Source organism: Monosiga brevicollis, genomic scaffold, assembly GCF_000002865.3.
Source record: "Monosiga brevicollis MX1 MONBRscaffold_2 genomic scaffold, whole genome shotgun sequence".
Lineage (NCBI taxonomy): Eukaryota > Choanoflagellata > Craspedida > Salpingoecidae > Monosiga > Monosiga brevicollis.
In genome coordinates, this window is record NW_001865039.1 from 546,750 (window position 1) to 567,936 (window position 21,187).

The window sequence follows — 21,187 nt, forward strand, 5'->3', positions numbered from 1 at the left end:
CAATTAAAATCAGAAAAGTTTAACACAAACAAAAGAGATCAGCATCGCTTAAACTTCTTCATGGACATGAGCAGCGCTGCCATGCGCACATGGCTGGCGGTAGCAAGGACCATCAAGACATAGACTGCACTGGCAGCTATCAAAGGGCAACAAAATGGGCCTGATGCACCAGCAAAGCCAGGCCTTGCGCATCATCGACCACTGGATAGCGCACCACAGCACATTCCCAGCCCAGTTTGTTTAGAAAAGGCAACGCAATGGTTGGTCGCTGCTGGTCCTTGCCAGCGTGACACAAAATGACGGGCACTGCACAGACGCCCTCTACGGGACGCCCACGCTTTAGGGCCGTCTGCATGAGAGACAACGGCATAGGTGGTTTTACTTCCACCCCCGGTAAGACCTCCAATTCGACGCCTAGGCACGATGAGGGGCGGGACGGGGGCACATGTGAGCCGGCAACCTGTACCAGGTCAACGCAGCAACTGGTCAGTCCGTGACTTACCCGTCAGCCTCAACAAAGTGGTGTTCTCGTCGGTGTTCGTTTCCTTCCCAGGTGCCTCGCCAAGAAGGTGATTGGCATAAAGTTGGCCCACCAGGCGTGGTGCTGACAGCACATGGCGTGCCGGCAACTGCAATACCGACCAAAGGACGCAAACAGAAGCATTGTGATCATCAGGAAGGATAAATGTCACAATAAAAAGCCCCGAAGAACGATGACTTTCGGTTCTGGCTTTTGTGAAAAATGCAAAAGCCAAAGAGTCGAACTCACCGTTTCAGTAACATGAAGAGGATGGTCAACGACCTCGATCAGTGCCCGGACATACGTGACGGGATCGCAGCGGAGATCAAGGCGAGGGGCCAAATGCCACCGCTCTGGAACGTGCTCATGGACAAGATCCGTCGCCAGTTGCTGCGCATCCGTCTAAAAAGAAGCAACACAGACAAGACATGTTCAGGCAGCATGGAATATGAAGCAATCAATGCACCCACATCCTTGCCCGTCTAGTTTGGATAAAGGTCAGAATCTATGTCCACGTACCGAGAGATGCAGGCTGCGCGCCAAGACTGCGCCTAGCTTGGTACAATCGGCACTGATGGCAAGCAACGCCAACGCTGCGCGCTCCTCCTCGCGACGACACAAGTAGAGCTCTGATCTTGCCCGGAACGAGGACAGGGAGGTGCTCATCCGATGCAGAGCTCCCTGAATTTCCTCCACCACCTTGCGCGCTCGGTGTCGGTCCAATGCTTCATCCTCGTGGCCAGGCTTGAGTAGGCCGTCGGTTGCAACAGCCCCCAGCATGGCCAGCTGCACTGGCGTCGCATCCAGGCCAGAAACTGTGACTTCTTGCAGCAGAGTATTGAGCAAGACGTCGTCCTCTAAAACACAGATCAGGCCTGCAGTGCCAGGAGGTTGTTGCTCCAACACGGCGCGAATGCGCGGCGCGGTGCTTTCGCTCACGAGACGATGTGCGGCCAGGCGAATGAAATCACGGTGATCAACACGTCCATATGCCCTAAAACAAACAATCGAGTTCCCGCAAATACAAGTGAAATTGAATGAGTGGTTCTACATGGTTCTGAGCTTGTGACAAGCAACGCGTAGGCACCCATGGACGTACAGACAATACGTCTCCGCATCCCAGCCAGGCATGTTTGGGGTCGGTTGAGCCGCTTCGCGATTCTTCAAGACTGCTGACACCGCTGCCAGCAGATTGATGTCAAAGGAGGCCGTGCCGCGCAAGCAGCCTGCACCTGCTCGACACCCCCAATTTGAGAAGGAAAAGAAAGACAAAAAATGTCAGCGCCAATGAAGATTGGGAGTGAGTGGAGGTCACGGCGATTTGAAGCTATCAAAACAAGGCCTACCGACCTTGACTCTGGAGGAGCGACGCGGCATGAAGCAAGCATAACTGGATCACACGCACGCGGACCGCCATATCATCGGCCTGGTCAAATACTGAAGCGTGATGGCCGATAAATCGAGCCAAACGCTTGCCAATCGATGCGTGCTCCTGTGCAAGCGGGCCAAGACACAACACAAAAGACACGCCCCAATGAATGCTGAATCATCTTCACCCATCAGCCACAATACATTTGGAGGGGGCAGGGGGAAGGGGAGGAAAAAGCAAGAACACAAGGGCCAAAGCAAGAAAGAAGGAGGGGGAAACCGAGCAACTTGCGGCGTGCCGAGCAGGAGAAAATGGCATGAAACGTACCCGATCTAAGCGCACGACCACACTATCAGCCATGGCCGAGTGCCGAAAGAGGTCGCTGTCCGGGTCAACAGTGGCAACCACACCAAAAGGACCCAATCGTGAGCCGTGTTCAGCCAGGCGTGGATCGGCTAAGAATCCGTCAGCATCGGCAGTGGAGGGCCGGGAGGTGCGTGACGCTCGAGATAGCGGCCGTGACGTCCGGCGGGTGGGCGATGGCTGAGTTGGTGCATTTTGCTGTCGCAAAAAGCGCAGCAAAATTGGCACAAGCCCAGGTTGCAAGTGAAGGTGTTCGATCAGCAGCGGTGAGCCTGTGGCCGCGCACTGGCGCAAGGCTCGCTGCAAATCCCCAACATCCAGACTACCACAGCGCAAAACTTGCTGTATAGCAATCCCCATCTCAGTCTCCACCACGATCCGTTCATTCTCTGGCCAGTGTGGCTCGTGCTGAGCGATTACCAGCAAACGTGGATGATTATCAGCAAATGTACTCATATCTGGAGTCTGCTCGCTCGAGATGAGCTTTGGCATGAGCTTTTTCTCGACGATCCATTCCAGGAAGGCGCTCAGCAAAGCTGTGGCCCGCGTGCCATCCAGACAAATCTTCAGCAAGAGTGATGCCCACTCGCGCTCCAATGGCGTTCGCGCCAAAGACTCAGGCAACGGACACTCGCTCGTCTCGGGCTGACTGATCCAAGCCTGCCAAGAGCTGGCATCTCCTTGCACCTGGGGGAACAATCCAAGCGTAAGGCAGACCTTTTCACCAGCAACCGGATAGAACAATAACTCAAAACTCGGCCAATCCATACCTCTGCCAACAAGTCAAACTCGGAGCATCGCTGCTGAAACAACTCTCCAACCGCTTCAAGGCGAGCCCACTACAACAAAGAGCACCAAAGAGCGTGGTTGTAATAGAAACAAGAAGGTGAGTCTTGCAAACCGCACTGCCAACGCGAAGGCTCGAGCTGGTACACAAACACTTCACACTACGCACCTGCATGCCATTCAGCCATGGAACGGGCGGTACGGCTGGGGAGGCCGTGAGCTGTTCAAATCCACCCAAAGCAAACTCAAGCTCTGGTGGACGTGGAGCGCCCACATCCCCAAGAGCCGTCATTCCGCTCCACAATGCCGGCACTAATGTGGAATCTTGGCCGTTGACCTCTGCCTGTACGGTCAGCTTGCTCTCGCTTTCACTCATGGAGGCAATCGAGGCATTGTCTGAAGGATTCAATGGCGCATTGCTCTCAAGATTCATGGGCGCCTCGAGAAGCACGTCAGGCGTCAGGGGCCGATCAAAACCAAGGTCCAGCTCCTGTTCTTGCAGCAGACCTCGGCCCAGCACATTTGTTACGGGTAAAAGCATGAGCATGGCTGCCTGAGCTATCGCTGCACGCTGAGCATCTGGTACTGTAGCACAAAGTTGCTCCACAATCTCTCGAACAGCGGGCCAAAGCCCGGTGCTCCCAGCCTCCGTACCAGGAGTCGACATTCGTGGAGTCGCCGAGCTGCCGTTCTGGCTGGCGCCACCACCGACAAGACCGTCGCCGCTTGAGGCTGTAAGGTGTGAGTGACTCGGGCGCCCGCGTTGTCGAGAGGACCCCAGCCTGACTGAGGCCTTGGCGAGCTGGCGCAAGTAGTGCTCAACTAGGTCTTGACTGCGCACGAATGATGCGTTGTTCAGTCCACGAATGCGATCGCAAAGATGCACCAGTATTGCAAGAGGCCGCATCTGTTGGCGACAAGCCGTCTGCCAGACACGAACTCGGCTCATATCGCGCTTGCGCTCGGCCAGTTGTCGGACATAATCAGCTTTGAGCTCAACTGTCTCCGCCACGCGCGTGGCATCAGCCGCCAAGCCTGTAAAAGTGTCGACCAGGTTGAGCGAGGCCGAAGCAATGGCGCGCTTGAGCTGTTGCAGCTGGGAAAGTGTTTGATTTACAAAGTGATGTGCGTTGCTGTAGCTACGCGCCATAAGCAGTGAGCCCAATACGGCCTGCAAGGATGGCTCGGAGAGGTTATCGTAGTTGACAAGGCGCAACACGGTTCCGAGCTCTGCAAACCATGCACCCTGGTCCAACGCCGGGCCCATGACAACCAAGTTGGCCGCAGCATTGCCGTTGGGCAGGTGGCCATGGCCAGACGTGTTCGCCAAATCAGCAGAGGCATGGCCCGCACCAGGCGCGACCATGGACACGGCTTGGGTGGAGGCGCCAGCCATTGAAGCGGTGGCAGCTCCTCCGTGAATTGAGGCAACGTGTCCGGCATCGTCAAGTTCAAAACTCAAATGTCCGCTGCGTGATCGTTGATACGCGCGGCGCAGCCATTGTACAAACTCGGGACTCGGGCGTGCGGGCGCGTGGGTGCAGAGCACGACAGAACTGCATGCCAATGCTTCGTCGAGCTCCGTTTCCAAGCGTTCCCACGAAGTGGCGCCGATTCGCATATCAACAGCACGTGCACCACCCGAAGCTGCATACATACTCATCACGTGGTGCTGAGTCATGTGGTCTGGATCTAGCGCCAAAGACCAATGCGTCGAGCACGTGATTGCAGCCCGGTTAACGAAAAGGGCGCTGGTGTCACAAAAAATGTCCGCAGCAAGCTTGTCCTCGGCTCGTGCCATCAAAGGAAACAAACCCTGAAGAATCTCCTCAAGCGGCGCGCCACTGGTCGCTGGCACATGGCTTACACTCAAACTGTTGCCGGCTAGAATGTCTAGCCAGGTCGCAAGCAGTGGTGTCCGCGCTGCCTCGGGAAAGCACGGCAAATACGAGCGGGCAAGTGATGCAACGAGGCAATCGCCCGTATGGCGCACCTGCACGCTTCGAATATGTTCAATGGCTGCCTTCCATTCCTGCTTCTCGAGCTCGAGGGAACGCAAAAAGTTTTGAGCTTGCTCCAGCTGGTCACCCAGTTGTGCCAATGCTGTAGCGTCGTCGTTGCGCTGACGAGTCGAGGTCACGACATTGGCACGCAATGTGGCCACGCGCTTCTCAAGGCTGCCATTACTCTGACGCAAACTTCGCAGATCTTCGGTTTTATCATGCATGAGACGCCGCAGCCCGTTGATTTGGATTTCCTTCGCGCGAGTGTGGTTGTTCAGTTGACGATGTAGAATTAGCGCGCCCTTGGCCCAACGCGCTAAGACGTGCACGCAAGCCGGAATATGACGAGAGTCGCGTGGTGAAGCTATGCGGCCCGGCGTCGTGACCTCCCGCTTTGTTTCCGGTGAGCTGGTGCCAGGACCTGCTGCGAGCATCTTCACCACCTCGGCATCTTCCAACAGCTCTTGAATCTCGTTCAAGCGGGCCTCGGATATTTTGGCCACCTCACATGCATGCAACTGGAGGCGTAGCTTCTCGGCGTCCGCACACAAACGTCGGCCTCCGGTGCGCCAGACCAGCTCACTGTCCGATAACGGCGTATCGTTGCTGCCGCGCAAAAGCAAGAGAAGCAAGGCCGCGAAGACCGACTCGACGGCGTCAGGTGGTCGATTCATGGCTTGGACCTCGCGAAGTTGATCCTGGCCAATTTGATCTACGAGGGCCCGCAAGGCTTCCACGTGCCCGCGCGTGACGCTCATGGCCTCCTCATACTCAACGAGAAGTGGCGCAACCTTTTCCTCAAGCTCGGCAATTTCGCGTTCTTTGCGCAACACTGCCTGCTGCAGCTTGCGCTGAGCTGAAACGTCTCGTCCAAGCTGGGCCAAGAGTCGCAGGCCCACATTGTCCCGCTCTTTTAGTAAACCCTCGAGACGCTCATGTTGAGCCCGCAGCTCGGACAGATGCGCTTCGGCATTGATGGTCATTTGCACACCATGCTCCAATCGTGCCAGCCGCGCACTGTAGTAGGCACTCAACAGCTCATCGAAGCGAAGGAACCAGTGTGCAGCATCATCCAGGGCCGGTTTGAGCGCAGGATCAAGGTAGTGGCTGCCAGGCAACGATTGCGCTGTCTCCCAGGCAGCTTGATGGCATCGACCAAAGAGAGTGGCCTTGACAGCAACCTCAGCCTCCGCAAGACCCCCAGTACCCAACACTTGAGAAGCCTGGAATGTCCAATCCTTGAGATTGGCCGAAGTCCAGTTAACAATGTTAATGTGCTGCACTAAGCGCGGATGGCTGCGCAAGACGTGCTGTGTCGCATCGAGGCGTCGGACGCCGTCGTCTGATGTAAATAGGCACACTTGGAGGTTGCGGCGCGCGTTCTCATGGAACCACAGCATGATATTGCGCTGAGTGGGGACCATGCCAAGGGCCACGACGCGAGGCTGCACCAAAGTCGAGACGGCCACCAGGTTGTCCGTGCTCAGTAGGTCTGAAACGTCCTTGCCAGTGACAAATGATGCAATGACATCCAAGACCTCAATCGACGCTTGATTGGAGTCGACAGCAAAAGTGATGCGCTCATCTCGCGTGGCTGATAACATCAGGAGCTCGACAAAGTGCATCTGAAACCGACGTCCGCCATCACCGGCGTCCAGGCCCTCAGCCACACACAGGCGCCGCCCAGCAATGTGCGCATGTAGGCGCATAGCATTGACGCATTCGTGGCCAAAGAGCCAAAAGTCCGTGCGTGGCAAGCGCGCCACGCTGCTTGACAACATGTGACACATGTGGTGGAGGTGCGATTGTGCCAGATGCAGGTGAAATGCACTGTAGCGCTGAGCGCACTCCTTGACCTCATTCTCCATGAGGCCGCGTAGAATTTGCGCGGCTTTGCCACCGTCAGCATCGTGTGCAGCCACTATGCCATTAACGCCAGCCACCGTGCCCGAGGTAGCCAGGTTCTCGGAGTAGAACACATTCTCTTTGAGCCACACGGCACTGGCCTCGTCAAGTAGGGCTCGGGCAAACGTTTGCTTGACTGCCCGACGCAGTAATTCTTGAAAACTATGTATGCGAGTTCCGGATCGGTAGATGAGTTTGATCATGATGCGCGCACAAGACACGGCTTTGCAACGGGCATCACACTTTGAACTCTGTCTTGACCTTGACTCTGGCTCCCGGCTCCCAGCCCTTTCCAGCACTCGTGCCACTCGAAATGGGCTTGAAGCATGCCCAAACTTACCGATGCTGGTCGATTGTGACGGCCATGCGCAGACCGTACACAGCCGTCATCAGCGCGGCCCAGACTCGAACCGCTGCGACCTCTGAGGCCAATGGAGAAAGGGCACAGCATAGTCCCGCGGCCACGGACATGACATCGTGTGGCGTGAATCTAAAGCAAAGCAAGAATACGGTGAGCAAAAGCAAAGTCACGTGCAGCAGCAGGGCACAATGCAATGCAAAAGGCCTTTTATGAGCGGCGCACCGATAAAGAAGGCGATGCGGAGCGACACCAAAGCCACCCAGGATAGCCTCGTGCACGTGGCAGGTACACTGGGCCAGTGGCGAAGCCCAAGCCACACTCGGCTCTGCTGAAGGCATGCCAGACTGGCTAGCACGCATGGACACCTGCGTATAGCCATCCGGTTGCAAAAGGTGTCGCTTGATGGTGGCTTGCATAACGTTTTGCATAATATCGACGCGTGGTGTAGTCAAGGACAAAACCAAACAATTTTGGGCCAAATTCGAGTCAAGCTTGAGTTGGGTATTCAGCGCGAGTGGATCTGTGGTCGTAGCAAAAGCCAAGACTAAGCCGCGAAGCTGACGGCCGAGGCCTGAGCGAAAGCTCTCACTGTCAAATACCATTCGCACGACTGCTAGCTGATGCAAAACCTGCATGACGTCACAAGTGGGCGAGGCCAAGTCTTGAACGTCGTCCAACACCACCAAAACCCCTGCCTTGCGACTTGCGGGACCATACTCCAAGCCTGACCCCATATCAAAGTGACGACGGATGTTCTGCCAAACGGCTTGACCAGTCAAGCGGCGCGTGCAACTCAAGTGAACGGCAGCTCGCTCGGCACCTGTCATATCTGTGAGCATGTCGCTGAGCGTCTCCAAAATTCGGGACTTGGCCGAACCGCTGGGTCCACTCAGACCGACGTTGCGGCCGGCTCGCAAGCATAAGGCAGCCACGAACCGAATGGCCTCCACTTCTGGCGTTGCCACCAAGACCTCGTCTTGGTCGTGTTCTGCAATTGCCTTGCGAGTCGTGATGATGGGTTCGGTCGTCATGTGCGCAAAGGTGGTAATGCCGGCAGCAGAACCTGGTCGTTGCTGCCAGATCGGCACTTCAGGTACGAAGCGCACGTCAAATTGAGCCAGACGCGAGCGCAGGAAGCGGTCTGCCTGTGCCAAAGGTTCCCAGTTTTCTTCGCACTCACGATCAATACACAAAATTGTCGCCCAAACGAGAGCCACACCCAAGCACTCGTAAGCAATGTGTGAGCCCAGATCGCTGCCTAGCTCATCTTGGACGACCCCAAACAAAGAAGTACTGAGGTCTCGCCAGGTCTCAAGGACGGAGGTGACGTTTAAAGCGTTGGGCACGGTAGTACGCAAAGCGGAAAAGGTGTCACAGAATTCAGCTGCTATATTAGCTAGTTCCTCGAGGTTCACACCCACGACCCCATCAGAAGCCACTAGTGCCTCGAGGTCGCGAAGAACCTGAGAGCGACGACAATAGACACGCGATCCAAGCAGTGCAAGATCGGGCAGCTCGTCTCCGGTGACCGATGGCTCGTAGTCCAGCCAAATGACGCGTGCACACTCATCCAAGCGTGCACTGCTGCCACACGGCAACACAATGCGCCGCTGGGTCTTCACTTGATACAGGCTATCGCGCATGGCAGGCGACAGCACGCCGAGCAACACAACGATTTGCAAATGTGCCAGTTCCTCCTCTGGCTCAGCAGTCGGGTCACGCTCTTGGGCATCTGCGCTATCGCTGAACCGGTGCGTAAGCAGCGAGGCCCAAAGCGATTGGTCCAGGGTTTCACCCGCAAAGCCGTTGCCGGCAAAGGCAGAGGGCAACACAACCTGCACTTGCGTATGCAGGTGCAGACCCTGCAAAGCCGCACGCAACTGTTCGACCAGAGCCAGACCATCGCGTGCGCTGTTGGCGCGCACATGCGCTACTGGGTGAAGGTCAAGAAGCAAAGCCAGATGGCGCAGATCCAGCGAATGAGGTGTCAGACTCGTTCGATCGCGATTCTCATACTGGCGTACAGCTGATAGAAAATGGCTAGCTTGCAGGTCAAGCTGAAACACATCGGCCAGCGCCTTGATATCCGCTTCTAGCGCGCGTCCATTGATGCTGGACGCATCACAATCCATGCCATCTGGGGCACCCAGGCTCACGCCATAGTGCTGTACAGCTGCGCGCAACACAGCTCGATCCTCAGCCCTTGTTAAAGAACGCCCGTGTGTAAACCAGAAGCAGTGCAACATGAGCTCCTTGGCCTGTTCGCCTGACTCACTACGCCAGGCACCATGCGTCAAAGCCGTTAATCTAGCAGCGTTGAACAGCTCGAACATGCGACGAAGCGCATGCTCAGTATTGCGCGACTCCATCGAAGAGAGCAACCGACGCAACTCCACAAGAGCAAGCCGAAGACCGGCATGCTGCGCACCACCAATCACAACGTGAGCACGGAGCAGCAGCGGCCAGTCTGAAGCCCCCGCATGGCCGTCCACAGGAGATAACGGACGGCAGCTGGCTCGCAACAGTGCGGGCACGTGAGTACTGGCCATGCTGGTGACGAGCAAGGGCATGCCATCCAGCTGTACAGTCGAATCAAGGAGCTCAAACGACTTTTGCTTTGACTGCATGGCCCGCGTTGTGGCATCCAACAAGGCGGCAACATCAGGCATCAAATTGGCGGATAATTGGTCCATGTGTTTGACAAACACGGCGGCTGGGTACCGAGTGAGACCAGCCAGCGCGTGAGCAAATTGCTGACGTTCAGCATCAGCATGTGCCAGCAGTTTGACATGAGCTCGGCCTGTTAGAAGGGCCGTGAGCTGCACCAAGCGCTGGGCATCTTGGTCTGGCGTGTTGAGCAACAACGGGAATGCTCCCAGCTGGTTCGTCCAAAGCAAGCGAACGGCATCGGCCTCTGTCTCAAGGTTCAAAAGCTGGATGGTATCGATGTCTTGCATGATATGGGCATAAACCTCTCGCAGTGGGCCGCTGGCAAGATGGATTTCATCTGCGCTGACCAAATAACGCAAGCGATTTTCCACATAGGTCGCGTTCGCACGCTCCTGGCCCGGAAAGCACTCCAGGCGGCTGCGTAAGTAAGTGAGGGCAACCATGATGTTGTACAGTTTGTGCTCATCGGCCTTGGAGGTGGCGCCTGAAAGCAGCGTGGCGACTTCTTGAAGCTGGCGATCACGGGCTGCTCGCACTGCATCCACGGTATAGTGGCCCGTCAAGGCTTGCTCTTCCTCCTGAGAAGCTTGCAAGACGAGGAACACAAAGACGACTTGTGCTGCTCGATCATTGATCCAATTCATGGTAAAGTCAGTGCGAACGCGGCCTTCACGGTCAAGTGCCGATAGCTCTTCAACACCGTCCTCGAGGAGCGAGAAGAGTTGGTGGCGAAGGGAGACGCGCATGGACCGATCAAGGCTGGCCAGAATGCGTGCCGCCGATCCCAAGATGGGCACGGGTACATCAAGGTCCCAGCGCTCGCCAAGAGTGCTGTAAACGGCACGAATCTCTGCAGTTCGACCCTGATATTCAAGCAACAACCGCCCAATTTCCGGATACAGTTTGTGAATGCTTTTGTTAATGAGTTCGGGGTGACCCGCTTCGCAGTGCACCTAAGCATGTACCCACGGACATGAGTAAGGCGCGCAGCAAAAGCAATTGAGTGTTGGCAAATAGGCAAGCACAAGCACACACACACACACACACACACACACACACACACACACACACACACACACACACACACACACACACACACACACACACACACACACACACACACACACACACACACACACACACACACCTGCAGTAGATCGGCGCGCGACAAAAAGAAAAACCGTCCAAAAGTGTCGCGGCGCGAGTCCAGGTGAGCCATGACACCAGACGCCACTGTCAGGAGGCTCTTGTGGTAGTTTTGAAGCAGTTGCGAAATTCCTGCCACAAGCCACCGCAAAGGTTCAGCATTAGCTTGCACATGTGTGCCCCTACACTGACAGGCCTGCTTACCTGGGCGAAGGCAGAAGCTCAGCACTGCAGGATCGCGGCTGACGCTGAAGAGCAATGCACGCAGATCGTTGTGGACCTTGAGCAGCAGCGCTGCCTCCTTGGGCAGCTCGGAAATGAGAACGGACTTTTTCTCGCCCCAACTGAAATTGCTACCTTGTGAAGAATGCCGGTGACTCGCAACGGAACCCTAATGAAACAACAAGCGATAACAATGCGTGAAAATATTGCAAGGGCAGGCAAAAAAAAAAAAAAAAAAAAAAAAAAAAAGGCTGTCAAATACTTCGGTGGGTTCCTGCAAACGGTCCAACAAAAAGCGTGCACGCACCCTCGTCTTTCTGCGGGCCATGAGCTGAGCCACAGAGGATACAGCGCCCGCGCCCTGCTGGTCGCTGGGTTCGGTAGAAAAAACTTCCAAAAGTTGCAACCACAGCCGCTGCACACCGCTGAGCTCCAGCACAACTGTCTCAATATTCCGAAGCTTGGACTGAGTGTCTGAAATTTCACCTCGCAGCACTCGGGAGCCAGCGTCCTGACTGAGACCGGTGAGGAGCTGCTGGTGCTCCTTGATCATATTGAAGACGTCATTGAGACCCTCAACGAGGTAGATGGCCGAGGTGTGGGACAGCGCGCCTGAAGCAGCCGCATTAGCCCCGACATCTTCGGGCTTTAGGGCCAAGGACGTGGCCTCACCGGCATGGCGAACACCGGCAGTCCACGTGCGCATCCGGAAAACGCATGTCATCCAGCGCTCATCGTAAGACTTGAGGGTAACTTCAGACTTGAGATCGTCATGAGCAGTTTGAACAACCGTATTTACCAGATCGTGTCGATCCGCCGGTAACCAGGCCACAAGTTGACGCAAAGGCCAGCTGCGCACGACAGCATCGTCGTGGATATCCTCATTACCTGTTTCTTGGAAAAGTCGCTTCCAATGCCTTGAACGGAGATGGTCCGAGTTGAGGCTCTCTAGAGCTGGAATGGCACTCTGCAAAGCCTGTAACGTCTCGGCCACGCCTTGTGTCACGTCCCAGCTGCGCGCAGGGGCCGGTAGCTCGTCTATCAGAGCCTGCTTCGCCTCCACTGTTTGTCGAAACTCACTCAGATCCACCTGTGTCCAAGCCATGTCCAAGTAAGGATCCAGCTCGCGAGCCACAAAATCTCGCAGTCCTGTGACCTCATCCAAGTGAATCAAGTGCTCCTCGACGGCATGAAGACGATCAAAATCAACAATGGAATAACCCGTCAGCTTTTGCAGCTGCGTGAGCTCGCGCGCCTCAGCCTCGAGCTGCTCCACGTGAGAGCTGTGCTCTGCGATCAGCTCGCGTGCCTCATCGGTGTTCGTGTGCCGCGAAAAGGCTGAACAGGATAGCAGGTTGTTGTATGCAGCATGTAATTTTTCCTCGAATTGTGCCAATTGTTCTTTGATGCGCTGGCCCTCTCGGGCAAAGCGTGGCGCAAGTGCCAGCTTAAGCTCATCCAAAACCTTGAGAATGGCGTTGAGCCGGGGACGTAAGGTTCGGTAGATTTCAGCCAGCTCAGTCGAGATGTGCAGGTCGTGCTCGCGCAACATTTCAAGGCTGCGGTGCAAGGGCCCAAGTTTGCCTTCAATCTCATCTTGCCGCGCTGCAACCTCGTGAAAAAAGGACAAAATGCTCATGAAGGAAACGTCAAGATTGTGCTGCAAGTCTACAGTGCCGGCATGAGCCAAACTGAGGTGATTGCTCAGCCGCACAATGGTGCGCTCGGCCTTGTCCAAGACAAAGCGGCCAAACGTGAAGCGCCAGTTGGAGGCCCGAGCTCGTAAAGTGGACAGGAGCGGGAGCAGATCAAGGGAAAAGAAACCACAGTCAATCGAATCTGAGGTGGCGTGCAGTTGCTCGGCTGCGGCCGAGAACACACGCAGGCAGGTAGCAATCTCCTCAAGCGTCGGAACGCGCATGTTCAGCTGGCTCTCACTGCCGTAGCGCGAAAGCTTGCCCGGTCGCGACGAAGGTGCCTCTGCTTCCTGTTGACCCTCAGACAAGGTGGCCAAGTCGTGGCGTCGACCAAACAGGTTCGAGCCAAACTTGCGCGAGGTGTTGCGCGACTCTATCATTGGTACGTCCACCTATGCGTCATCAAGCCAAGACCGCGAGATCACATGATCAGGCCCAGAGCTGCAATATGAACCGTGTCGAAACGGGTATGCCAGCCGTGCGAGACCCTCGTCTTTGCGCAAAGCAAGGCAAACAATGACAAGCCGCACAGTCCACACAACGTACTTTCTCCGCCAGTTGGCGCATGCCCTCGTTGCGGAGAATGGCGTCGCGGGAGCTCAGAAAATCGTGAAAAATTGCGCCCGGGTCCAAGTTGTAGAGACAGCGAAAAGGCTCAAATGCTGCCAATGCTGCCAGCGCAATAGCCGCCTGTGTGCCCGTCATCATCCAAGGCAAGTTGACAAGTAAATGCCCACAAGCACATCAAGAAGGGGTGGACAGAAGAGCCCGACAAAAATGAGGCTTGTCTCGTGGCGATACACGAAAACAAGGGGGGAGGAGGAACCTCAAGCACCAGATGTGTCTTGCTGTTCGGGTGAGCAATGAAGCAGCATGCGCGTACCTGACGCTCAATTTGCTGACGACACCGACTGCGCAGGCTCTCAACCTCAGGGTGGTGCTTGAAAGTGGCATGGAAATCTGCTCCTGTTGGTGACTCGACAAAAGTGGAGAGCTTTTATCATAGCAAATAGCAAACGTATATGACAGCCAACAGAAAACTGAGTGAACAGTAGGAAATTTGGTGGCTCTGGAAGAAGATACCAAGAGCGATGGGGATGGTCTCGGAAGTCTCACCTCAAGAAAAGAGTCGAACCAGCCTTGACAGGCAGCAATGAGCGGCAAGTACTGCTGGCCCGCGTCGGACTCGCGCAATGCAGGAGAATGCACAATACCGTCATGCACCAGCAGGACCTATATGGGAGTTGAGAAAAGATTGTCCCCCGTCATGAGCAACTCGTATGGATCTTGCAAAACTTGTCAAGACAGATTGCAGCCATGGCTAACCTCGATGCGCATGAGTGCAGGTGCCGGCTCGGCCCAGGCGCCCGTCACGCCGAGGGAAGAATCGGCACGCATCAAGCGGGAGCCCTCGCCCAGCTGGTCCGCTTGGAAAGACACCCGATGCCGACTCCGTGTCTGTTTGGGCGATGAAACCTTGCAGACAGTGCTCATCAGTTCATTCAAGAGCTGCAGCGTGCACGCTTGCAATCCTATGGGTGAATAACCACATTTCCAAATGAGATTGCACGTGGCACTGTGCCCCCGTGGGCTGCACGCATGATCCAAGATGTGCCTTTGACTGCGCGCGATTGCGCTGGGAAAGCAGGGACAAATGAGTCGTGACGAACCTTCCTGGACACGGTCATTGATGGTGGTCAAATAGCGAGTCCAGTCTGGTGATGAGCGAGACACAAAGCAAGCTTGATGAATTTCCTCCAAGAGACGTCCAATAGCGTTGCTGTCCCGAAGCAACATGGCTTGTGTCCGAGACAAAAACTCGTCCAAGTGAGCCTGCATACGGTTTCGTGGTTGTGCCCATGGCAAAAGCAAAAAAAAATATGAGTGCGCGAAAGCAAGGGTTGCTCGTCATAAATGGTCACGTTGATTCAGCAAGGGCCGCGAGCACCACCCAATGTACAATCGCACCTGCAGCTCGCGAAAGGGAGGGGCAGGCGACGTGGGCACAAGAATGGAGCGCACAGTGCAGTGTGCCTTCCACTGAGCGATGCGGTTTTCAATGTCACCTTGAGCCCGTTGAATGAGATCAAGCGCTGGCTCAAAGGTCTTGACAACCTGAATTCGCAGCGTTTGTAGAAAATCGGGAACATCGGCACTCAAGAAAATGCGTTGCACGCACCCCTCCCGCAGGATGGCAACAGCACGGGGCAGCGCGTCGCGAAGAATATCACGCTGGTAGTCGGAGATTTCAGCAGCCACGCGATGGTAAGTGACGAGGGCACGTTGAAGCATGGTATGGGTTTGGATCAAGTCCTGAGCTATGGGCTGCAGTTCTTCCAAAGCCGACGGCAGGTTCCAGGAGCGCGCCATGGCACCCTGTAGCTCGTGCAAGAAGTGCAATTCACTCTCGGTAAGGTTGACGACAAATCTGGGCGCCAAGATGCCGGCAGATGGAGGCAGCTCGAGCAAGAGCGGTCGACGAAAAGCATTGGCGGTCGGGTCCGCCTGTGCCTCGTGTGCTTTTATCCAACGCCCCTGTATCGCCGCCAGCTCGGTGCTTGTTCGCGCGAGAAGGCGACGAATGGTGCTTTTGATCTCCTGCTTGACTTCACCCAGAGTATGAGACGGCAGGAGGGCCTGCAGTGCAAATACTCGCCGACGATGAGCCATGACACCATCAAAGGCGGCAAGGCTGTCGTCGCTTTGGAAAGTTTGATGCAAGGTGGGCACCCGATGTTCCGGGCCGTTGTCAATGGCATCCAAGCCAGCCTCACAGGCCCGCAGTTCCTCCAAAGTATCGTCCATGACCTTTGCCACATGCGCTTCAAGACCCCGTGCGATGGGATGGCGCTGCATGAGATTGTCCACCATGGTCGTCAGCTTGAGGCGGTCCGTGAGCGTGTAGCATGATTGAAAACCTAGGCGCAATATGGCCACGACTTGCTGTTCAATGTCCTTGAAACCAAGTTGCAAGGCAAAAAACCCTTTTTGAAATTTATCAGCTTCGTTGTCAATGTCCAAAACGTCCAAATTCAGCTGCTTGAAGGCCTCAATGATAGGGACGTGATTCATATGAAGCTCGTGCAAGCCGTCGCTGAGAGTACTGCCGCGCGGGCCTCCAAGCTGCAGGTCGCGAAGGGTGTCAAGCTGAATGGCAGCCTCGGCTATATCCAGCACATCGTTGCACCGCTCCATAAACGCATTGAGGCGCGCAAAGGTCTCATGCGTGCGGTCTGGCCAGGCAGCGGTGGCTGCCTGCGTGATTTCATCCTGCTGTCGCTGGCGCTCGTGTTCGCGATCGGCGTTGGGCACGAGCATTTTGTGCACCTCGCCTCGGCGCATGCGCCGAGTTTGGGCGTCGTCATCCGTTGTCAGAGTGTTTTGTTCCGCGAGACCGGCGGGTGTGGCACGTGGCTCGGCGAGCTCACGATCGGAAACGACCACAAGGTCGTCAGGTTGAGTGGGCCGGGCAAGCGCAGCTTGGCGGGCGTCTAAATAGGAGCCACGCATCAAGGCACAAGTTCGAAGTGCATCACGCAATCGACGCGTAATCCGAGGTGTAAATTCGCTGCCCTGCGCGGTGGCTACGTGGGCCTGACAGCGCCGAATGAGTTTGTTGCAAATGGCGCGTAGCACTGCTTGCAGTCGGGACGGCTGGCGATAGCGCTCGCTGTGGCGCCAAAGTAAAGTGAGACAATGTAAGAGCGGTCGCAGGGAGCGATTAACAGCCGTTAAGTCGCCCTCTTCCAGGGCTTCAAAAAAGGGCTGGCAGGCTTGTAGCATTCTGTACAACGGAGAGATGAAGCAGATTGGAAAGTGACGGAGGCCACAAGCATGCAAACACAAGACAGCAAGGCGGCCAATCGTGAGTCATGCGGCGGCAGAGTGGCGTCTGGTATTCAGACACAATGTGCATCGGCGATAGCGCAAAGGACTGAAGAGTTGAGGAAGGCAACAAGATAAAGTCAGGTCGAGGTTTTCACGCAATCTCACCTGAGATTTAAGCGTGTGGTCACCAAGGCCTGGCGAAGCTCTGTTTCCAGCGCTGCAAAGCTGTAGGCCATGGGTGATGCAACGTCAATCAACACGTCTAGAAGTTGGCCCACGATGGGCTTGTGTACGAGCTGATGAACCAAGCTTTGCAGAGAATCGGCGTGTTTTTTGAGTGCTTGCACCTCTGCCAGCGGGCCGGTATTCGGCTCCGTCACAAGGGTCTGACGTCCTGCACGAAGAGTGCTACGGATGACACGGGACCACACGACCACAATGCCCTCGAGGGCATGCAAACGGTCTCTGCCCATGACAGGTACGGCATCACGCTTGCTCAGGTGTGTAGTGGAGGTTCCCTTGCTGTCGGCCTGCGTCTGAAGGAAGACGTGCTCAAGACTGATGGGCAAAGGAAGAACGACATCATCGAGGACCTGACCATGGGTGACCTGCAGTGTGGCCAGGAACTTTTGGTAGTTGTCAAAAGCCTTGCGGAGGCTAATGACACGGGGGTGGGCAGGATCATTGGCGTGCTGTTGGATGGCCATGGCCAGCCAAGGAACGTAAATCTGTTCGCTGAGGTCCACCACCTCATCCCAAGCCGAGTTGCGATATTCACAGGTGATGGTATCCACGGCGATGTTGGCGGCAGTCAGGGTGCCTGCAGTATGACGCTTGCGAAACACAACGATTTTGCCCGAGTGGTGCAGATGCGGCGGCTCTGCGTCGGCCAGCAGTGTTTGAGGTCCATTGTCCTTGGATAGCCAGACGAAGAGGGCACGCAGATCGATGCGGTTAAAAAACTCAAGGACAGCGTTGATCTGCCGTTCATCACTGTTGCTCAGCGTCAGGTATGTACTGAGAGAAGAGCCGACGCGGCGATCGAGCCAGGTGAAGCGCGCATCCGAGGCCATGACTTCTGGCGCGATGGGAGGCGACGCAGACGCCGGCGCGATGCGCGGGGCCGGAAGTGGCGACAGTCAGGGAGCGATGGCGAGTGGCTGCGTTTTACGAATCAATGAGGCAAGGCGCTGCCAGCAGCATGACGAGCCCGTGCCACCCGACCCACTTTCGAAGAGAACGGAGGTTGAGTACGAGTGACTATCTGCGGACAGCCCGGCCGAGCAGGAGCAGGAGGCTTGTGAGGGCAGCACCCAGCGAGATGGACACGGGCGGAGGGCGGCCCAAACGATACATCGCGCATCCTTCGTCCGTGTGGTACCTTAGGCAACTTCACAATGTGGAAAAAAAACACCCCCTCCCTGTCCAGCAACAGGGCTGAAGGATCGGCAGTTTGGTCGTTGATCTGCAGCCGACAGTGCGCAAAGTGACGTGAGGGCTCTGTTCTTCAGGCGAGGCCGACCTCGTGAAGCACGAGGGTTAAAGCAAGGGGCGTCTCGGACCTTGACGCGCCTATGACGGCAGGGTTGCTTTGTGTTCTGAGGGATAGATGGAGCAAGCGGCCTAATCAATCGGTCACTAACGGAGTAGAGCCGGACTGAGAGATTGAGAGAGAGAGGGAGGGGCGCAGTCACACATGCACAGACACACACAGAAACACAGTCGGGTGGCGAGAGAGCGAAAAAATACTTTTTACACCGGCATTTCTGGTTGTGAAGGGCCAGAACATCTGTTGTTCTGGAATATAATCCCAACACTTGTTCCCCTGTTCCATCCGTTGCAACCCCTTGGGACGTGATGTAACACACCTTGACCTTTCTCTCTCTCTCTCCTCTCTCTCTCTCTCTCTCTCTCTCTCTCTCTCTTCAGGACTGAATGGAGTGTGTGCCATCATCATAAAGGTGTGCTCTTTGATGCACTTTAATGCCCTTTTGTGCACTTTTTTGCGACCCTCTCTCTCTCTCTCTCATCTTCTCTCTGAGGCGAGGTGCCGACACACGTCGTAGTAGCTGTGAGGTGCTACTCGTCGCACACACGCACACACAGACACACCGGGGGTGCGCACTCTACGTACTTTGAAGCGGGGTTGATGATGCAGGGATTGCTTTTGAACCGAGACTGCTTTGCAACCGTGGGTGTTGTCCCCTGACATCGGCTGCCACCCCTCGTTTGAGTAGATATTCCGATCCTGTCAAGAACAACAGCGCCTTGTCGTTGCTACTCCACTCGAAAGTACGGCCCTGGCAGAGCCCGCGATCAGCCCGCGACCAGCAGCCCATGATCAGCCCATGAGCATGACGCACGGGCTTGAGCAAAACACACCTGCACACACTGACACACATGGCGTGGTCTGTGCGCGTCGGGCGACCTAGCAGAGAATAGACCTTGGATCTTCTTCTGCTTCTACTTCTGCTTCTGCTTCTGCTTCTTAAACTGCCCCAATGTCTTTTGAGACGGCCACTCTGGAGCATGCGGCCCAGCGCGCCGTTGTGGTATGCTCCTGTCAAGGCGTGCACACGTCCAATGATGATCTGGCATCGCTCATGTGCTGCGCTGCCGGGGGATGCCCTCAACCTCTTGGCTCGAATCACAGTGTGCCAAGCCCAGTGACTCTATTCGATCGGTTGTCGAACTCTTCCATCGGCATTCTATCCTCAGCTGTCCGGTCGCTGAAGAAAGCACCCCGCCCAAGTACCACGGGCTTGTTGATGTCATGCGCGGTTCGTCGTCACATTCAAACCAGTCGGCTTTCTCACACCCACACACTCAAACCTGGCGCTGACGCCGCATATTCCTGCTCGCACGTCCATACTGCAGTGGTTGATTTGATGCTGCAAGCCTTTGAGCACCCCGCTGCCATCGCGGAAGTGGACGAAGACTCCATCGACGACCAGATTGAGGCCAAAGCCGGCGCCGTCTTTGACGCCCTCCCCTCAGAGTTTGCCCATCAAGCCGTCGGAGACATTGACCGTACGCAGCCTTCTCCCATCACGACTCATTGCTCCTCGTTTCACTCCAATCGACAGTTCCCGCCAATTGTTTGATGGCGATGCTTACACCAGACCCGAACCACCCTTGCTGTAGTCTTGCCTTTTGACCCTCTTCCCGAGGGCTGCACGCTCAAGGAAGCCATTTGCCGGATGGCTGATACCAAGGTTTGTCGTCCGACGACCTTCAAGACATCTCCCCATCCAACAGGCCTCTGCAGCCCGTGATATCAGGCTGCCTCATGGTGGGTATGGTTGCTGACATGCATAGGCCAAGCGGGTGCCCATCATCAATGATGCGGGCGTTGTGGTGGACATGGCAAGCCAGAGCGCCATTGTGCGCCAGCTAGCAAAGAAGACTGCCCTTTTCCCTGATCTGGCTGCGACTCCCCTCAAAGATTTGGATCTCGGCGCGCCCCGTGATCTTTTTTCTGTGACGGCTGAGCAACCCGTGACGACGGCATTTGACCTGATTCGCACAGAGGTAATTGCTTGGGGCAGCGACTGCAAGCCAGTTTTTTTTTTGTTTTTTGTTTCCTGCTCCACGCTTCGACGCTCAGCGGCGGTTTTCAAAGACAAGTTCTCACGCGCGGTGTTTGCTTCCAATCACTCATCCACAGAAAGTTTCTGCCATTCCCGTTGTGGCTGACGGCGACCAGCTCTTGGGCGAGATTGATGCCCGCTTTGTGTACTACATCAGCACCGCGGCGAACAAAATGTTTCTGCTGAATCAGACCTGCCGGCAGTTTCTCGTGTACATGAGCAAATTTCCGGTAGGCTGCACCTGTTGCGCGTTGTTGTGTTGGCCGGCCTCGGGGCTTCCGTCTTGTGTGTTTTTGTTTTGTCGTGTGTTTTTGTTTTCCTCTTTATCTCTTGTAATTCTTTCCTTGTATCTGCAGTCTTTCAATTTTGTGACCCACCTCCTGCCTCTCGCGCAAGGGCTCACAACTCACCCTGGTCGCGCTCGCTTGTTCTGCTCGCCCCCAGGGCTGGGGCTCCAATGCAGAGGTGCTGACTGCTGAGGAGACAGATACGCTTGGCGACCTTCTGGGACGGGTATCGACAGCTCACAAGCGCCGCGTGTATCTTTTGAACAAGGGCGCGCCTGTGCGCGTCATTTCGCTGCGCGATCTTCTTGTCCTGTTTGAGAGCTTGTAATTGGTTGCCTTTGCTCGCAGAATCGTGTTGTTGTTTTTCTCTTGGCAAGCATGCAGCAGGTTGATTGTTTGATACATTTTGCTACACTCCTCATGGTCTCGAGACACGTACG

General features: G+C 55.7%; 2 protein-coding genes across 2 annotated transcripts; one reads left to right on the top strand and one right to left on the bottom strand.

Annotated features, from left to right (window-relative positions):
• Positions 1–31: 31 nt before the first annotated feature.
• On the bottom strand, positions 32–17,943 carry MONBRDRAFT_35437 (uncharacterized protein; the record flags this gene model as incomplete). Its single annotated transcript, XM_001742505.1, has 17 exons — positions 32–414; positions 503–629; positions 770–922; positions 1,040–1,514; positions 1,867–2,012; positions 2,217–2,939; positions 3,208–7,108; positions 7,287–10,930; positions 11,125–11,255; positions 11,328–11,514; positions 11,653–13,434; positions 13,589–13,732; positions 14,159–14,275; positions 14,369–14,574; positions 14,713–14,875; positions 15,011–16,826; positions 17,036–17,943. The coding sequence occupies 17 exons, from the start codon at positions 17,941–17,943 to the stop codon at positions 140–142; spliced, it is 14,898 nt and encodes a 4,965-aa protein (XP_001742557.1). The 3' UTR covers positions 32–139.
• Positions 17,944–18,881: 938 nt separating this feature from the next.
• On the top strand, positions 18,882–21,075 carry MONBRDRAFT_35438 (uncharacterized protein; the record flags this gene model as incomplete). Its single annotated transcript, XM_001742050.1, has 9 exons — positions 18,882–18,987; positions 19,108–19,162; positions 19,306–19,422; positions 19,524–19,650; positions 19,748–19,900; positions 20,015–20,085; positions 20,189–20,401; positions 20,538–20,690; positions 20,905–21,075. The coding sequence occupies exons 3-9, from the start codon at positions 19,372–19,374 to the stop codon at positions 21,073–21,075; spliced, it is 939 nt and encodes a 312-aa protein (XP_001742102.1). The 5' UTR covers positions 18,882–18,987; positions 19,108–19,162; positions 19,306–19,371.
• Between the last annotated feature and the right edge of the window lie 112 nt (positions 21,076–21,187).